This window comes from Protomyctophum bolini (genome assembly GCF_963924005.1).
Source record: "Protomyctophum bolini genome assembly, chromosome: 13".
Classification (NCBI taxonomy): domain Eukaryota; kingdom Metazoa; phylum Chordata; class Actinopteri; order Myctophiformes; family Myctophidae; genus Protomyctophum; species Protomyctophum bolini.
The window spans coordinates 15,474,869-15,495,461 of record NC_137874.1 but is presented as its reverse complement, the minus strand read 5'-3'; the positions used below and the strand labels follow the sequence as shown (position 1 = coordinate 15,495,461).

The 20,593-nt window shown below is 43.8% G+C and overlaps 1 protein-coding gene across 1 annotated transcript; it reads right to left on the bottom strand.

The window, feature by feature from the left end:
- Nucleotides 1-1,510: 1,510 nt before the first annotated feature.
- Nucleotides 1,511-18,584, bottom strand: tpbgl (trophoblast glycoprotein like; the record flags this gene model as incomplete). Its single annotated transcript, XM_080781062.1, has 2 exons — nucleotides 1,511-2,514; nucleotides 18,521-18,584. 2 exons carry the CDS (start codon nucleotides 18,582-18,584, stop codon nucleotides 1,511-1,513), a joined length of 1,068 nt encoding a protein of 355 aa, XP_080637188.1.
- Nucleotides 18,585-20,593: the final 2,009 nt, after the last annotated feature.

Below are 20,593 nucleotides of genomic sequence, written 5' to 3'. Positions count from 1 at the left end.
TCTGTATCTCTGTATCTCAGACATATGGATTAACATATGGATTTTACAATATAAATTGGGGTCCCATATATGCCATGGGGGTCCGTAGCTTGATGCATGTCAAACTGGGGGTCCTTGGAATTAAACATGTTGAGAATCACTGAGCTGTATAAGTGTGTGTGTGTGTGTGTGTGTGTGTGTGTGTGTGTGTGTGTGTGTGTGTGTGTGTGTGTGTGTGTGTGTGTGTGTGTGTGTGTGTGTGTGTGTGTGTGTGTGTGTGCCTGGATGGCTTAATTGATCTTAAAAAATATCTATAATAATTATTTTTTGTAAATCTCTATGGCTTTGGATTGGTGGAACCACACCATGTCACCATTGCTATATGCCCTCTATATTGTAGGCTATTCATATAAACATTCCTCTTGTGTGGATCTAATATGTACAGTATAGCTTATACTTTTACATTTCTACCAGGCAAGCAGGAGGTGCAAAATGGACTACTGGTCATCTCACATATTGTATTGGCTTCAGGCAACATCCTGACAAGAATTACCACCTTAACTTGAGTGGTGGAAGGAACTACAATAATTAAGTACTGTACAATTTTGAGGTATTTGTATACTTTACTTGAGTATTTCCAATTTCCAGTACTTTTACTTCTACTCTATCTCAGAGGCAAATATTGTACTTTTACTCGACTTACATTTATTTGAAAACTTTAGTTACTATAATTACTTTGTATATTTTGATTACAAAACAAACTTCAGCCCCACATTCCGGCCATTTGAAACTAGCCCATCTACAAGCTCACAATGTGTTGCAGATCTGCTATTTTCGAAAGATTTCTATAGCCAATATACTTCAAAATGAGACATTCTGAATGAGCACTTTTACTTTTCATACTGTACTTTAAGTAGGCCTACATTTTGACGCCATTACTTTTGAATACTTTTACTCAAGTAAATTTTGAATTCTGGACTTTTACTTGTAAGTACTTTTAAATTGCAGTATTGGTACTTTTACTTATAAGTAAAACATTTGAGCATACTTTTTCCACCATTGCTAATTGACAAGCTGATAATTAATGACAGGCCTGCTGATTTAAAACCATAAACTATTGATGATGATGACCTGCAGGGGCACAACATTCTGGACTCTCTGACATGTGACCACCCCCCCCCCACACACACACACACGCACACACACACACACGCACACACACACACACACACACGCACGCACGCACGCACGCACGCACGCACACACACACACACACACACACACACACACACACACACACACACACACACACACACACACACACACACACACACACACACACACACACACGCACCGTGACGCACGCATCACACTCATACACTGCCCATCTCCCCACCCCACTCTCCCTAACCCATTTACTTCCATATACAGTAGCCTATCATTTCCCATCTTGCATCCATGCAATGGGGCTCTTTTGGAAGCTCACTGGTGCCGCGTTTCGCATTTCCTTGATACTGTTCTATAGACAACTTTAAACAGCCACATTAGCCAGTCTTGGATCCGAGTCCTGCTCGTAGCGGTAGTGATAAACCTCCATCTGGTCTCGGCACCCGCCCCTGATGCCGCACACCCAGGTTTTCATGCCCTGCCGGTTGAGATACAGCACCATCATGGACACCACCCCGATCAAAGCCAGCACTAGACCAAGGAACACATAGGAGACCGCCTCTAGGTTATCCGCCACGCAGTCCACGTCCTCTCCTCGGAGCCTCTCCAGAGGAACTCCCCTCTTGGCCTCGGGTTCCACGCACAGGAGGAGCGCCGCGTCTTGGCACTGAGAGGAGTTCTTTAGCCAGTAGTAGAAAGCCTCTAGTTCGCAGTTGCATCGAAACGGATTCAGGGATAAATAGACGCGTAATCGCCTCTGTTGATACAAGCTGGAGACGTTCTCTTTCCCGATGCTTTCTATCGAGTTGTTCGTCAGCACCAGCGTGTGCAGGTTGTAGATGTCGAGCCTCGCCAGCGGCATGGACTCGAGCCCGTTCCCCGCCAAGTCGAGTCTGTGAAGGTTGCGCAAACTTTCGGCGCCGCCGAGCGCGTTGGAAAGTTGCCCCGCCGCGGCCGGAGACAGCAGAGAGTTGTTCAGATAGAGGGAGCGCAGTTCGTTCAGACCGTGAAACGCCCTGGTCGAGACGGACACCAGTCGATTGTGGCTCAGATCCAGCAAGTGCACTCGAGGGAGTCCCAGGAACGCGTAAGGCTCAATGACCTGTATCCCGTTGTGCGACAGAGAAAGGGTCGCCAACTCCAACTCCGTGCCGTTCGACGAGAAGGCGCCCCGCGCTAAAGTTGAGATGTTGTTCCCCCTGAGGATCAGGGTGGAGGTCCACTCCGGTATGTTCGCGGGCACATCGGTGTCGCCCCCGTCGCGGCAGGTCACGCTCCCCGAGTCCCTCGCGCAGACGCACGATGACGGGCAGTCCTCGTCGTCGTCCGGTTTGACAGGAGAGAACAACACGCACGCGATGGCCGTAGCTAAATAGAAACACCGCCGGTTCCAAATTATGACAAAAACACACTTCGAAACGCCGGTGCTGTCAAGTACAGGTAGCCATAGCCCCCCGCCCATTTTATTGTATTCTCAAAACAAGTCGAGTCTGTCTTGTGCCGAAGCTGGCCGGTCACACTCTTCTGCTGTCGAATCGGTGGGTCAGTTGGATGGACCATTAGAATAAAAACACTTTAGTTTTCCACATTCTGATGCTCTCTCTCTCTCTCTCTCTCTCTCTCTCTCTCTCTCTCTCTCTCTCGCTCTGTCTCTCGTGAAAGCTGAATGTTCACATTGTTTCCGAGTGGGGTCCGTGGAGGAGGAAAGCCGCTGCTGGCTGGAGTTGCAGAGGTTGAGGTTTGTTGGAGCTTTGGACATGCAGCTGCTCATTCAATGCGCTCCCCTTCGCCTTATTTTGACGCGTCACAGCAGAGAGAGAACAGGAGAGGGGAGAGAGAGAGGGACACATGGAGAGCAAGAGCGAGGGAGGGGGCGCGCGAGAGAGAGAGAGAGAGAGAGAGAGAGAGAGAGAGAGAGAGAGAGAGAGAGAGAGATGGTAGAGGCGGGGAGAGAGAGGGAAACGACCCGAGCAGAGTTGATCTGGACAGATAAAAGCACACTATGGGAAAGGCAACACGCACTCCATTCATGTATAATGGAGGAAATGGGCGCGTATTTGCCCGTTTTAGCTATTATGAAACATTGGATTATTTGGAATGACTTGGCCTTGGGCCAAGTTGACTTTGTTCTTCAATCACTTTAATTCAGTGCATGTGCACTGTTGTATAGCTATTTCTGGGGGGAACATATAAGCCCCTTACTGAGGATAAAACTGTTAATTTTAATTTATTGTCATTTAGCCTATAATTTGTGAAGAAGCGAAAATAATGTCTCCGTCTTACCTTAGTTAAAACTGTTCAATGATCTGTGAAATGTGATTATTTAAGCGAGACCCTTTGTCTCCGTGAGCAATGCCCTGGATTTTCACCGTAAAAGAGAGCAATTCATCAGTGCAAGGAAATTCACTCAGAATTTACCGCCCGTGGAGGCATTATTTCCGAGTTATTTCCATTCCAAAGCATGTTTCGATTTACAGCGTGGATTTACGGCGTCATTGCTTGTCGCAAATCAGCAGTTGTAATTACATTGACCAGCGGAGTAATGGACCTTGAGAGAGAAGTAGGCTAGTCATGCATCACCCCCCCCCCCCCCCCCCCCCCCCTGATGTTCTAATATTTCTTGGGATTGAGAAAGAAAAGAGAAAAGCCTCGTGATAAAGTCAAGCAACCCAGCACTGTCAGTGTCAGCATGCCTTAAGGCCCAGGGAGAGGAAATGATTACCATGATTACACACTATAGTCTAGTATATGCCCACCTCCTTATAACCCCTTCTTTGTTCCCCATGAACTGTATGGCTACATATTTGTGGTATTTGTTATTTTTCATGTCATGATTATGAATTGAATACCCAGCCTCCCAGGACCTGAATGGAAACAAGACCGCAAGGACTTTTTTCGGTGATCCCATTGGAAGTGTGTTTGACTGTACCCATACTGATTACTTTTCTGTTTGACTGTAGCCTGTACTGATTACTTTTCTGTTTGACTGTAGCCTGTACTGATTACTTTTATGTTTGACTGTACCCTATACTGATTACTTTTATGTTTGACTGTACCCTGTACTGATTACAATTATGTTTGACTGTACCCTGTACTGATTACTTTTATGTTTGACTGTACCCTGTACTGATTACTTTTATGTTTGACTGTACCCTGCATGTATACCGATTACGTTTCTGTTTGACTGTATGTATACCCACCGATTACTTTTCTGTTTGACTGTACCCTGTACTGATTACATTTCTGCCAATAAAGTATTCAATCAATCAATCAGTCCGAACCATGCAAACCGGCAGCAGAACCTTAGTTGCATGTTGGCGCGGCCACTGTTGCCTCAGAGGTAGCCATACAGTTTAGTCCGGTCGCTGTCTGTGGTGCTGAAATGATTTCAGCACCACAGACAGCAGCCGGGGGGGAACTCTTTCTCTTAGTCAAAATGCAAAACAATGAGCAACTCTATATATCTTTTACATATTTGTACTGATATTAATGTACCGTAATTAGATATAGCCTATATACTCGATAAAGTATTAGTAAATATATTTAAATTTATTTTAATAAATTATATATATATATATAATAAATAGACAATTGGAATGGTATATGACAAATCTGACTGATGCATATATTGATCACATCGATTTGGACAAAAGTTGTAGGAGTTGTATATAGCAAAAACTGTGTTTTGAAGAAAATGTTAAATGGTGGAAAGTAGTTGACAGTGACACAAATCGTCGGAGCCTATATGGAGTTGCATCATGATCCAGATTTAGATTTTGTAATCTATGGTTCAACAGTTCAACAGTAGGCCGTTATAGCGCCATCATGAGGCCGATTTTAAAACTTTGGGGTAGAGGTACTGTGACACACACACACACACACACACACACACACACACACACACACACACACGATGACTGATTCTTCGCTTGCGAATATCATAGGAGGAGTTAAGAGTTAGGTTAGGGGTCCTTTAGCTATGCTTTGCGGCAGGCACGTTCATATGGTATAATCCGATCCTTGTCATGGTCTACAGTACACCGTGACAATCCTTGAATCACAGTTTCTCGGGCAACTGGTACTTGAACCCCTGTCCTGATGCGGCTGCGGTAGAGGTCTGGGTGGGTTGGTCACCCTTTCAGTGAGCACGTTTGTGCATTGCAGCTGTCTACCTGATGTTGCTGAGCTTCACAGCAGCGTATACGTTTACAGCAGAGCGCCAAGAGTTTTTGTCAGTGGCAGTGGACTGCACGTTTTCGCTTGTAAGCCTGCCGTAAGTATTTACGTAAGTATTTGAGCTGGTCTTTGAAACGTTTACAAGGTCCGCTTCTGTCCCGCTTCCCCTGACACAGCTCACTGTAAAAGACTGCTTCTGGCAGCCTGGTGTCCTCCATGCGTGAGATGTGCCCAGTCCAGCGCAGCTGACGAACCAGCAGTGTGGCTTCTTTGCTGGGTGACTGAGCTCTCTCCAGGACTTCAATGTTGGTAATGTGGTCCTGCCATCTGATGTTTAAGATAGAATGCAGGCAATGTTGATGGAAGCACTCAAGCAGCCTCAGCTTCTTTCTGTAGAGGACCCATGATTCTGAGCCATACAGTAGAGTACAACGGCCCTGTAAACTTGAATTTTGGTGGTCAAACGCAGTGAGTGGTTGTCCCACACCGGAGACGGAGCCTACCCAATGTACAGTTTGCTTTGGAGTGTCTATTGTCAATGTCTTTTGTGATTGAAGCATCATTTGAAATGACACTGCCCAAGTATGTGAACTGCTTCACTGCACTTAGACAGTTAGTATCAATGGTGAGCAACGATGAGCTGCACTGCCCCCTCTGTGTGTACTAAGAGGGCACAAGCATCTGCAAAGAGTAGTTTTGTGATGTGTAAGTCAGTGGTTTACACACACACTTATAAATCTGTGCCACAGTAGGTAACCAAGCATGTGAATGACCTGAGACAAGGCAAAACTGTTTACGCCATCTCAAAATAACATCAAGTTGGAAAACCAAATTCAAATCTCAGGAATCTATCAGATATAGAACCCTTTTCTCTTCAGTCTGGGGGTCATGTTTGGTAACAAAGACTTTACAAAATGGGACACCATGCAAAACATCAAATTGAGACCACATTCAGAGCCGAATTACGATGATACCCCGTTCAATTTCAAGTGTCCCAGACACTGTCCAAAACAACAAAGTGTCTGGTTTTGTTACATGGTTCAGGGACTTTGTACACACACAAATAAGCAGAGCAACCAGACAAAAAAACACACTGGAAAAAACGAAATGATAAGAAAACCAAAATAAATCTGTACATTGGGAAGTATCCACCAACACAGAGCAAATTGGACTGTTGTTTTGGCCCTAAACAGAGAATACTGGCAGAATACCAGAGCACTGTTACAGATCCAAAAAGGACATCCTTAACAATGCAGCCTCACTTAGCACAGTCACGCACATGAGAAAGGCCAACACAGGCAGACGTGCTGCAGGCTCCCTGAAAGAGAAGACAGACTCCTGAGATCAATTCTGAGGTGTCAAATTTTCACTGGATTTAAGAAAAATAATACTAATTGAAGTCATTAATTATTCAAGTACAACATGCTAACTCAGCAATATTTGTGAGTAACAGGAGAAGACTGTCCAATAATAATTGTGTAATCCTGCTGTTTCGGACATGCTGATCTCAGTACATACAGCTATCATATAGAGCAACCTTTAAATACATAAAAAAATGCCGTAGTTGTCTGTACGTAAATGTATAACTACCAGTAAGGCGCGCAAACGCGGGAAGCGAACGCATAACCATATAAGGAGTCCCCAAAGCAGCTATACGTCCAAATATGGAGTGTGTTGCATCAATCACAAACAAATCACTCAGCTCCATATATGGGCACAAAGGGGACACACACACACACACACACACACAGACAGACAGACAGACAGACAGACAGACAGACAGACAGACATGATCTGCTAGGTCTCATAGTAAGTGCTCACTGAATTCGCAATTATTTTATTGCAAAATCTGTTTACACATTTCTTTATTCTATTTTAATTACATACATAATTTCACATCACATTTCACATTTGCTGTGGCAATGTAAATGTGTTACACCGCAGTGCGAATAAGCTAAAGGCTTTATAGTTCTAAGCTGTGACCAAAGTTGGGAGACGCAAAACACTCAGTGAGGCAGAAGTCCAAAGTCAATGTTATTTTATTACAACAATAAAAGCAGGGCAGTGGAATATGCAGGGCAAAGGCAAAGGTCCAATAGGGGGTGGGGTCTTTCAGAGCCATCCAGGTTAATGGACCACTTCACCACTTTACAACCTTTCAACTACCTTCATATAATTGGTCCTCACTAATGTTCATGGTAAAATACCACAATTTGTTTCTACTCTGTGTCTCATAGGAGGGCTGTGGGCAGTTCAGAAACCTGTCCACAAACTTTGTCCTACACAAACATGAAATTCCCATTGACGATGAATGGAGAATTTTACGCCATAGTGTCTGACAAATAGACATGTATTATTTTACATCATGATGTATGATGATAAGAGCGCCCCTCACTTCACACTTTCTGTATTCTATAGTCCGTGGATATACACGGTTTGGGATATCATCGCTTCTTCAACCTCATGCCATCAGGACAAAGATACAGAACCTTACCCTGGAAAAAGGTTCGTTTCAGTAGGAGTTTTGTCCCCTTTGTCCGCGGCATTAAACAAACTGCCCCGCCGATAGGTTCTGTACACAGTGGGTATCGTCTTGGTGTTATGTTTTTCTGTACTAGGCTATGTGCTGCTTTTGTTGTTGGTGTTGAACAGACCTGTGAAGATGAATATCCTTCGGGACAATAAAGATTATTATTACATGCAGCGCGTTGGGTGCTTGCAGATCGTCGGTGCCCCACTCACCATGAATCCAAGCGGTCCTCACAAGTATAGTGTGAAGTTGCCCGAACGGCCAAGGCTCCAAGAACAGTCAGGACTGGTAGTTAAGGGCTTTTATTTTCCCCAAACTCCTCCACCAAAAGTCCATACAATTGTTCAGTGCAATAATTCTCAATAGCAAACTATATTACAGGCAACAAAATAAAGAAAGGACAAAAAGATAAATAAATACTTGGGCAACACTCCTTAACAAAACCCAAACAGGATGAGAGCTCTCTTCAGGCTGCACCTTGATCACACAAGGCCCTGTAGCTCTCCCTCAGGGATGTTATTTGTGTCAATGCCCACATCCAACTAACTAGCCTGTCCCTGCAGCCTCCTTTAAATAGGAGTGGGTCCTACCACTGGGCACAGACTCAATTAGCACATTTCTTCTCAAATACTACACTAATAAATAAATACTTCCAACCACCTTGAATAAACAGTAACCTAAACATTCTAAATAATGTGTTACAATTAAACAAGTATAAAACAGAATGAACACTCAATGACAATTACTCAAAGAATAAGGAGAAACACCCCTCCCCCCCCCTCCCCTGCATAGCACTTGGCCCCTTCCTAAATCAAGGGCAATGCCACCAGCAGTGCAGGAGAGACAATTAGCAAACAATCAGTGAACACACAGTTTTCCATACACAAGTTTAAAACATTAGTCCTTGCATGTTATAGAAAGCAGTTTCAAGTGTCTTTGTATATAGGGCACGGGTTGCCCCGTGACATATAGGTATTAACCTACCAATAAGGACCCAGGCCAAATGCCATTGCGCAGTAGCCTACACCAACAAGTCTATGCGTGGCATGTGAAACTATATTTGTGCTGTATTTTGCTTTCCATTTCATGGTCATGGTCATGTGAGGAGACTATAGAGAGAGAGAGAGAGAGAGAGAGAGAGGGTGCAGAGAGAGAGAGGTGAGAATGGAATCATCGTGCGTGCGCATATATGGCACATCTCTCTCATGTTTAGGTAATTGTCACGGAAGCCGTGGATATACACGGCTTGGGATATCCGTGGATAGGTATTAACCTACCAATAAGGACCCAGGCCAAATGCCATTGCGCAGTAGCCTACACCAACAAGTCTATGTGTGGCATGTGAAACTATCGTGCTGTATTTCGCTTTCCATTTCATGGTCATGGTCATGTGAGGAGAGAGAGAGAGAGAGGGTGCAGAGAGAGAGAGAGAGAGAGAGAGAGAGGTGTGAATGGAATCATCGTGCGTGCGCATATATGGCACATCTCTCTCATGTTTAGGTAATTGTCACGGAAGCCGTGGATATACACGGCTTGGGATATCCGTGTACACACACAGTAAATCACAGGAACCTTATCTTCCCTATTCTGGGCATGATGTAAGTGAACATTGCGACACATTTTGAGCATGTAGATTGGCTCATTTCACCCCACAGACATATGGTGTAGATGGAAAAAAAGGATGGGGTCAAGTGTAGACCCTTGGGGGGATCCCGGCCAATGAAGTATATGTGATTTAAGTCGCTAATTAACACTGAGGAATTTACTGTGTAGTTAGTGTGCCCTCTTACAGCCAATTAAATACGTCCACTGAAGGGTCATACACATCAACCTGCTTAGTGTGTCTTAACCAAATCTATGCCACACCTGCAATTTCTCGGGATTCGTGCTTGCCACTTCATTTGCCAACACGATAAATCTCGGTTTTGGTTAATGCCATTTAATCCAGAAGTATTAGTATTTTATTTACCGTTTTTAGCGTCCATCGTTAGCTCCCATGGTGTGTAGTTATCGAATATCCAAAATCTCCTCGTGCACTTACAATCTAAACTTTCTAAAGCATGTTAGGATTCAGATTGAGATAAAGGACCATGTTTAGAGCTTAATAAAACATGAATTCAAGGTAGCGCTATATGTATAATAATAGTTTGAGCGGCAGATCATGGCCATGAGCGAGCCTGGCACAACAATGGAGGGCAATCACTTCCGGGTTGGCTAGATGAGGGCTCTTCTTCTTTGCTTATGTCGCTCATTTCTCTGGCACTAGCCTCACATTAACGCCTATATGGTAACGGGAGGGAATGTGTTTTAATTGTGGAAGTGGTACAGCGTGGTACCAACGATCAGACGAGGGAGGGAGGCTGGTGGAAAAAGGGAGAGAGGGCAAGAGCCAAGAGCGAGTAAGACGCTGAACAAATAAAATGCAGTTCACTGTGCTAAATACTCTGCCGGTGACTTGGCTTGACTAGGAATATCATTGCTGTTCATTATTTCCAACCAGGGGTCATCATTCAATATGTCCATACTCCATAAACATCCGTACATTTTCTTAAGACATTATGTATGACCCTATACATATTCGGGGTCCAGGAGAGTGGTTCTCAAACTATTAGGACCATAACTCCATATGGACATAATATGCACATTTGTACATGCTCATTTAGGGCTATCTCTTAATGTGTTTCTCTCTTCATTATTGTCCGCTCATACCGTATGTGCATGGCAATAATTCTATTTTGGCAAATGTCTACCACAAGCCAGCATGGTGATGGCCCCTGTTTCCTACTGTTTTAATATGCAGGTGTACTACTGTATTACAATGAGGAGTCAGCCTGGATCGTGACTCCTCTGAAACCCAGAGTGCTCATTCATAGCAGCTGACAGCTGGGATTTATTACCTTGTCGGAAATTGGAGCATAAGTTAAAGCGCATCAAGGTAAAGTGGAGAGAAGTGGCCATGACACTTGTCTAGCTCTGTGGGACGTACGATACTGGCTGAAGAGATAGAATGGCAGTGTTGGAAACAGAAGGTTCCCTGTGTGACGGTGTCACAGTTTTTATTGATTGTAGTTTTTAGGTCTTGTGATGTAAAATAAAAGGGTGCTGATGAGAATAACAACCATTAATGCATGGTCGTGGAAGTGGAGGAGTGAGTCATTGGAGTTAAGATACGCAGGGGTTTGTCTTGACCCACGACTCTGTCTTGACAAGGCAGTGTAATGCTTTACTATAGTATCTTATAAAGAAAGTGACAGAGTGGTGATGTGGCTGACTTGAAATCAGCATACGGGGGTTCAAAGCTTCTGACTCCTTCCCCCCTCCTTCCTTCTCCTTCTAGCCTCCTCTGGTGTAGAAGCTGGGTCCGGAACTAGCTGAACAGTCCTCCACTTGCTGGAAACCTCGCCCACGCCGGAGCCTCTGTCAATTGGCTATTGGTTCAAATCTCAGGGTCATTTATCGCGTTGCCATGCATCTTCATTAATGTAAAGTATGGGATGCAGTCATTTAGCGAATAGGTCTCGTTATAATGCATGCCGGGCGTACTTTCAAAGAACTAATGTTCTTTTACTGTGTCAATTTCCATGCGCTATTCCCTATATATAATCAACCTTCCATTGCTTTCTATGTATTTTTTCCCCTGGTCTAGTATTCTTGGTTCCATGTTTCTGTTTGCCCCAGCCCCAGCTGTATCTGATTTGTAATAATCACCCCTCATGTGTATGTCAGTCGTGCCATTCGAAACCCTACATGGCTTGTGCTATAACCACGGTTCCAACTATGTGACGCCAGCACTGTGATCACTGATTGGCCAGTAGCTACTTTGAGTGGAAACGCTCTCGCCAGAACATGATTTTATACTATTTTGTGCCTGTCGGCTCAATCGAACTTCGCAATGTTCGGCACGGCAACTTGCTCGCTTTAGCTCTCTCGGTAGTGCCTCACGTGGTTCGCTTGAGCTTGAACTATACTTTATCGGCCAAAAAAAACAGTATTTTCTCATTTAGGTATAGGTACATTTGCTTACCGTTTAAAACTACTGTATGTACATTGTATTTTACTTTATTGACAAGGTTTCAGTGCATGTCACCCCCACTTTATGTACGTATGATTTCCCGCACAGTATAATGTAACAAATATTAAAATGATTCTATATTATATCCTTGAGATGTTCTGCACGCACGAATCTACCTACATGTATGTGTTGTGTGCCACTTGTATGGGTGCAAGGTTGACCCATTAAACTGTTCTCCTGATGCATGTAGAATATTCATAAGCACTTTAATTTCTTGGGGAATTAATAGGCAGACAGAGAGAGAGAGAGAGACAGAGAGAGAGAGAGATAGACAGACAGACAGACAGACAGACAGACAGACAGACAGACAGACAGACAGACAGACAGACAGACAGACAGACAGACAGACAGACAGACAGAAGGGAGAAAGACAGACAGAAGAGAGAAAGAGAGAGGAGAATGATGGAGAGAGTGGCCTTATTGCCACTGGTCTGCCTGATAAGCACAGAAGGCCAAATTAACGTCAGCTTGTTTTAGCCTGTTAAGTGGTGATGGACGCCGGCGCTCCCTGCAATCACACAAGGACATCTGCTCAGCTGTGTGCTCCTTCCCACAGGGCCGCGGTGCCGGTGCCTGTTCTTCCAGTCCGTGGGATGCTCCCTATCTCTCAGTCCACAGGCTTTGTTTCACTGGGATATTATACATGGTGCCCTCTGCGTGGCCCTCAAGCCTGATTTATTTACTTCTAGATCTGCTATGTCCGGCACCCGACACATGCTGAAAGTAGCTGATCTACAAGCTCACAATGCATGCATGCCTTGCAATGTGATGGCCTTTGTGGGCTTGTATATCAGCTCCTTTCGTCACGTGTTACCACCGTTATGCACCAATGTATAAATCAGGCTTTTGGCATTCAACCTTGTAATTGTTTCACCCGGGGGCTGTGTGTGTGTGTGTGTGTGTGTGTGTGTGTGTGTGTTTGTGCGTTTGTGTGTGTGTGTGTGTGTGTGTGTGTGTGTGTGTGTGTGTGTGTGTGTGTGTGTGTGTGTGCATGCATGTTCGTGTGTGTGTGCGCGAGTGAGTGAGTGAGTGAGTGAGTGAGCGAGTGATCAATAACCTATTACATTGGCAGTGGAGTTTGATTCCTCTCTCTTTTCTGTGAGATCACAGCTCACGTCACAAACCTAAACCTTAAACTTCAAAAGAGTGTTATGTACAACATGACCTTCAAAAACATATTATGTGTAACTGACATAATGATGCGTACTGAAAGTTCTCCCTCACACACACACACACACACACACACACACACACACACACACACACACACACACACACACACACACACACACACACACACACACACACACACACACACACACACACACACACACACACACAGCAAAAGCACTTGAGGTACTTGAGGTTATCATTATGCATGAGAGATGCATACTGAAACAGATGGGATTTTACAACTCCCAATATGACTCAACACGGCTGGCATGGCCGTGCAGTTCATGTAGGCATTGTGCAGTCCAGGTAGGGAATGAGCCATTACTCCAGTTGAAGGAGTTTAAGTATCTCGGGTTCTTGTTCACGAGTGAGGGGAGGACGGAGAAGGAGATCAGCCGGGGAATCGGAGCGGCAGGGGCGGTATTGCAGTCGCTGTACCAAAGTTGAGCCAGAAGGCAAAGCTCTGTTTACAGAGCAATCTTCGTTTTCTCCGACGGGTGGCTGGCATCTCCCTTAGAGATAGGGTGAGAAGTTCAGTCACGCGGGAGAGACTCAGAGTAGAGCCATTGCTCCTTCGCCTGGAAAGGAGCCAGTTTAGGTGGTTAATTCGGACATCTGGTGAGGATGCCTCTCGGGCGTCTCCCTAGGGAGGTCCTCGATGCACGTCCCACTGCGAGGAGACCCCGGGGCAGACCAAGGCGCAGATGGAGGGATTACATCGACTCACTGGCCTTGGAACGTCTCGGGAGGCACTCTGTATTGAAACGACACACTGACCCTGACTGTGATTTATGTGACTGGCTGGCTTCTATGGCAATGGAGGTGAACTGAACATCTGCACTTTCTGCATTCCCTGCCATACGACTGTTATCCAGAGTTAGAACAAGTAAACAAATAGGTGTCATAAATACCACAACCTTGAACTACATGCAATGCAGTAGTTGTTATGGTTATCAAACCTGTGACCCAGAGGCCAACACGGGATGGCCCAGTTGTAGATTACTTTTGACCTTATGCACACGGCTGCCATCTTGCCAGCAAGGTGCTAACTAGGTGCAACTTCCCATTGGCAGAATGACAGCCCATTCATCCAAACAGAAAAGTCCTATCTGATTGTATTAAACAACGTCAAACTCACCAACATTGCAGCATGTACGAAAAGCTTGAATCATCCTCTTTCTATCTGTGTTTGTTTCATAAAAGTCCACAGTAGACATTTTATGAGCTACTTCAAGAAATTCATTGCAGGTGATATTTCTTTTAGTAGTGAGGGTACCTACCCTAGGGGACACGGGGAGAACATGCAAACTCCGTATTTTGGTGCCGTTCCCCTCATTTTAACCAACAAGGACAGGTGTGAGGTGTCAATAAAACAGCAGGTTGTTCCTGCATTGCAGGGCAAGGTCGCTCATGCAGTCATGCTGCAATTCTGTGGAAGGTAAGTCCTAAACTAGCCTATTAATGGTGCAATTGAGGGTACCCTAAACATATCTGCATAAATTCTAACACCCCCATCACTATACGCATTGAGGATTAAGACCTGTCCTAAATGTTTTGGATCTCCCCCGACACCGAACTCCTGACATCACTGTCAGTAGAGGGCGCCAGTCCACTGGTTCGTGTACTTTTTATTTGCATTGTAATCCCATAGGGGGATTTTAGATCTCTTCATATAAGAACTGTGTTTGAAATATAAACCGATCACTTCATATCAACCTTTTCACTCATATGGATATGAAGCATCGACTGAAGGTGGAAATGTACAAATATACGCAAAGAGTAACAAAAGCGTTAGAAACGAGTTAAACAACCCAGAGACTACATTTCCGGGTAGGCGGGGTGGCTGCAGCTGCCCGTTGCACAACATAAACAGCCACCCCCCCTGATAGAAAGGCTGGGATGATCGGTTTATTTTTCAAACACAGTTCTTATATGAAGCGACCAAAAATCCCCCTATGGGGATTACAATGCAAATAAAAAAATACATGAACCTGTGTACTGGCGCCCTCTACTGAAAGTGACGTCAGACTTCGGTGCTCTATAATTATTCAAATAATCAAAACTTCATTATTCAAATGAATGTAATAGTAGTCTTTTTATTTGGTTAGTCTATTTTGAGAGCAGTCGGCGAGGAAGCTACGAGGAAGCATGTGCTGTTTGTTGAAATGCATTTGCATGCCATGTTCATTTTATCCCACTCACTGTCGAATACAACAAACGCACGTTTTTGGAGGTAAAACTAGGCCTATGTGGAAAGGATGTTTTATTTATTGTGTGCTGGATATTCTCACGTTCTAAATTTAACTATGACTGTACAAATTAAAGCATGGTTCTATATTTTGTACACACATTGCAACTGATCTGGATAAACATCTGGACTACACCATGCAGGCTTTTAAAAGCACGCATATCCGTGTTATTTACTGCGAGTGTACAGTGCGTTTGGAAAGATCCAATTGATATCCTTACACACTCTGAGACTGAGTCTGGTGGTCTCTCGTTACCCAAACGTAGCATTGGATACAGGTTTTCCTGTCTAGGTATCTTGTCCACGAAGTGAAATGAACATACATGCACAACTTTGGGTATTTCTTTTAAGTTCAAGTTTATTAACCAAATTATCTTCGCATCCTTGGCTTTCGGGGAGGCGATAGAAATGATACCACTGCTGAAAAGAACATTCTGATTGAGTTTTTGGTTTGTGGATGAAGCACTCTTCTTTTAGCCAATTATTTAGTTTGGTCCGGTTGTAATGACAGCCACGTGCAGCACACACTGTACCTGAGCTCTTTACCATTATTAAGCAAGAAAAGCCGAGATGAGCTAACAAACGTCTTCCGAGTTGTACTTTCACCCAATACATTGGTGGGGAAAAAGCTGGATAGTGGGGGTCTTCTCTCTGCCCACTTCCCTTCTCTCCCCCTTCTCTCCAACCATCTTAACCAAATGCATTTATTCGGACTGATTCATCTCCCTCCTTTTCTAAAACGTTAAACAATGTATGGTTTGAAGGCATGGTCTGTAGAACTCTGTAGTGAAAGCCTGTTTGCTCTTCATTAGATTCCACTCACACCTAGCTCTGGCTCGGTCGCTGTTTTCCATTTGGGTTCAACTCCCCTGACTCACACAGTCACTCACCATCCACACCAAACTGCTGACTGTGGCTTGCAACCAACAGGTTGATTTGATTCAAAGAGGGCATGTCAGTAGGCATAGATGTTGCTTAATAGCCAAATACAATTTCAGCAGGAGCTTAAAAAACAAAACAAAATGGTGCCTCATGGCCTGTATAACCCACAAGATAGGCCTAATCATAATTAGATGACAACTGCTAAAACAGCCTGAACAGGTGGCCTAAAACCAGACCTTGTCCAATAGTTTTTTTTGTATTCATAAATAGCAGGAATTGAAAGAAATCCCCAAAAGAAAGCACATCCAACATTTCAAATAAATGGAGGACAAAGTACTCACATTTCTTTTTATTGGCACACGTACACCAATACACAATATATGTAGCCAGGATCTTTGACTATATGTAGCCAGGATCTTTATCTATATGTAGCCAGGATCTTTGACTATATGTAGCCAGGATCTTTATCTATATGTAGCCAGGATCTTTATCTATATGTAGCCAGGATCTTTATCTATATGTATCTATATGTAGCCAGGATCTTTATCTATATGTAGCCAGGATCTTTATCTATATGTAGCCAGGATCTTTATCTATATGTAGCCAGGATCTTTATCTATATGTAGCCAGGATCTTTATCTATATGTAGCCAGGATCTTTATCTATATGTAGCCAGGATCTTTATCTATATGTAGCCAGGATCTTTATCTATATGTAGCCAGGATCTTTATCTATATGTAGCCAGGATCTTTATCTATATGTATCTATATGTAGCCAGGATCTTTATCTATATGTAGCCAGGATCTTTATCTATATGTAGCCAGGATCTTTATCTATATGTAGCCAGGATCTTTATCTATATGTAGCCAGGATCTTTATCTATATGTAGCCAGGATCTTTATCTATATGTAGCCAGGATCTTTATGACTATATGTAGCCAGGATCTTTATCTATATGTAGCCAGGATCTTTATCTATATGTAGCCAGGATCTTTATCTATATGTAGCCAGGATCTTTATCTATATGTAGCCAGGATCTTTATCTATATGTAGCCAGGATCTTTATGACTATATGTAGCCAGGATCTTTATCTATATGTAGCCAGGATCTTTATATCTATATGTAGCCAGGATCTTTATGACTATATGTAGCCAGGATCTATAGACTATATGTAGCCAGGATCTTTATCTATATGTAGCCAGGATCTTTATGACTATATGTAGCCAGGATCTATAGACTATATGTAGCCAGGATCTATAGACTATATGTAGCCAGGATCTTTATCTATATGTAGCCAGGATCTTTATCTATATGTAGCCAGGATCTTTATGACTATATGTAGCCAGGATCTTTATCTATATGTAGCCAGGATCTTTATGACTATATGTAGCCAGGCTCTTTATCTATATGTAGCCAGGATCTTTATGACTATATGTAGCCAGGATCTATAGACTATATGTAGCCAGGATCTTTATCTATATGTAGCCAGGATCTTTATGACTATATGTAGCCAGGATCTTTATCTATATGTAGCCAGGATCTTTATGACTATATGTAGCCAGGATCTTTATCTATATGTAGCCAGGATCTTTATGACTATATGTAGCCAGGATCTATAGACTATATGTAGCCAGGATCTTTATCTATATGTAGCCAGGATCTTTATGACTATATGTAGCCAGGATCTTTATCTATATGTAGCCAGGATCTTTATGACTATATGTAGCCAGGATCTTTATGACTATATGTAGCCAGGATCTTTATGACTATATGTAGCCAGGATCTTTATGACTATATGTAGCCAGGATCTTTATCTATATGTAGCCAGGATCTTTATCTATATGTAGCCAGGATCTTTATCTATATGTAGCCAGGATCTTTATCTATATGTAGCCAGGATCTTTATCTATATGTAGCCAGGATCTTTATGACTATATGTAGCCAGGATCTGTTCGCTTCTTACTTTTGATTTATACTGGATTTTGGGTATAGATTAGAACTCCACTGAGAACCATTGATGATGCGCAACTTCTTTTTTGTATGTTATTGTATTGTATTGTTATTGTACTGTAGGTGTCGCTAAGCCAAAATTTAACCTATCAACTCAACAGTGTTTTGATTATACTCACTTGGCCTAACTAACCCTAACTTAATCAAACTCACTTTGCTTAACCTTAAACATACTGTACTGTACCAGTCCCTCAACTTGATTACTGTTGGCGAGACACAGGGGAAACAAGCTGGACTGTGTAAGTGTGTAGCCTATATGTCATGGGAAATGAAATGGCGTCTACCCTGTGGGCCAGGCTTGGAGGGCAGACAAGGTGATGTCCAGCCGTCCTTATGGATCTCTGCCATTATGTACCAGTCAAGTCTGGCCAAGGCATGCATAAACAGATTGCTTTACTCTGCATGTGTGTGTGTGTGTGTGTGTGTGTGTGTGTGTGTGTGTGTGTGTGTGTGTGTGTGTGCGTGCGTGCGTGCAGGCTCCTCCACATAGCCTGAAGATCTCCATAGGAGTATATTAACCTGTCAACGATGAAAGTGAAGGAAGTGTTGGAGCAGTGTGCTATGGATAATTATTAATAAACTCTCTCTCTCTCTCTCACACAGACACACGCGCGCACGCACACCTGTACTGTTGGATGGGATATCAGGGGGATTGAGGGCTACACGGGAGTGCTCATGGGTAAAAACATCTCCATCAGAACATTTCCTTCGTGTCCGTGTGTGTGTGTGTGTGCATTCCAGTGTGTATGTGTGTCTGTCCATTACTAAAAGAGCAATGGGGTGAAGAGTTGAAGGACTCTGCAGAGGTACAGATATGCACACACACACAGTATCTGACAGCAAGTTTAAAACTGCCTAGACGAATAGATGTGTGGGTGTGATACATCTGTAAGTATAGAGATCATCCCTCTCCTGCCAATCATCCTTCCTTTTCCATTTCCTGGGACATGAAGTACTTTAAAGTTCATCGCAACACTGCTCCAACGAGATTAAACTCTCTCTCTCTGTATGATCTCCATTCCAGCCACGCGGTCTGGTCTGTATCACGACTCGTCCGACCCATCTTTCAATCTGTCCATCCATCTGTCCGGAGCCGCGCTCCTTAAACACTACTCCACCACGCGCTGAATAAGAGATGAAGGAGGAGAGGAGATGCATAGGAGGCATATGGGGGTGCTAGACTAGTAGTCGGTCTGGTGGAGACCAGTCTGAGCCCCTGTGGGACGAAGCTGTAATGTATCCCTGAGATGTGGTGTCGCCTGTCTCAGGACCATTAATTAGTCATTTAGAGTTGTAATGGAGTGAGCCACAGCCAGACAGACACACACACACAGATACCCCAACTCATTCCTTCAGGGACTCTATAGGAGCAACATTGGGTGGAAGGCAGCAACAGAGTACCACTCTGTTGGTGCCCTGTTGCTGCCTTCCACCCAATGTTGTAACTGGCTAAAGATGTCCATAGCACCACTGAGTAGGATCCACATCATGACTGGTCTCGTCACACACGCGCAAACACACACACACACACACACACACACACACACACACACACACACACACACACACAAACACACGCGCACACACACACGCGTACTCACAGACGCTAATCTCTGATCTAACTCCTGTGTGAAACGCGGGAGGTAGATAACTGGAGATCAAAGGTGGTCAACATCTACTCGACAGTCTTAAAGCTGAAATCTGAAGCATGTATGTCCCTCCTGGGATTCAGACCTGAACTGCCAACAGTTCTGAGCAAAGTTAGAAAGCAGACTTGGGCATGGGAGATATTGCACGTTGGCAGGACTTGGGAAATAAACAAACAAAGTAGAAAGGTGCCCTCTGTGGAGCGCGCGCACTCACACACACACACACACACACACACACACACACACACACATACGCAAATGCTATTATGCACGTTCCCACGCACGCACACACAGTATCTGACAGCACATTTTAAAACCCATAGAGGAAGAGATGTGTGCATGGGTGTGATACATCTGTATGTAGATCATCCATCTTCAGACAATCACAGACACACAACTCCTTCCTGATCATCCATCTCCAGCCAATCCAATCACACACACAACTCCTTTCTGGGACATGAAACCTCAAATTTCATCGCAACACCGTTCCAAATACTTGAAAGTTTAATCTCTCTCCTTCTCTCTCTCTCTCTGTGCCACAGGCTTTATGATTCTTGGAGATTTAGAAGTCTTACGTGATTCAGGAGATATATTCGATGGGACACCGGACACCCATGCATGTCATGTGGACACATAAAGCACATCCTTAAGTTATTAGTGTATTCAGCTGAATATTCTCATCTGCCTGAACATTATCTTCTAGTCAGC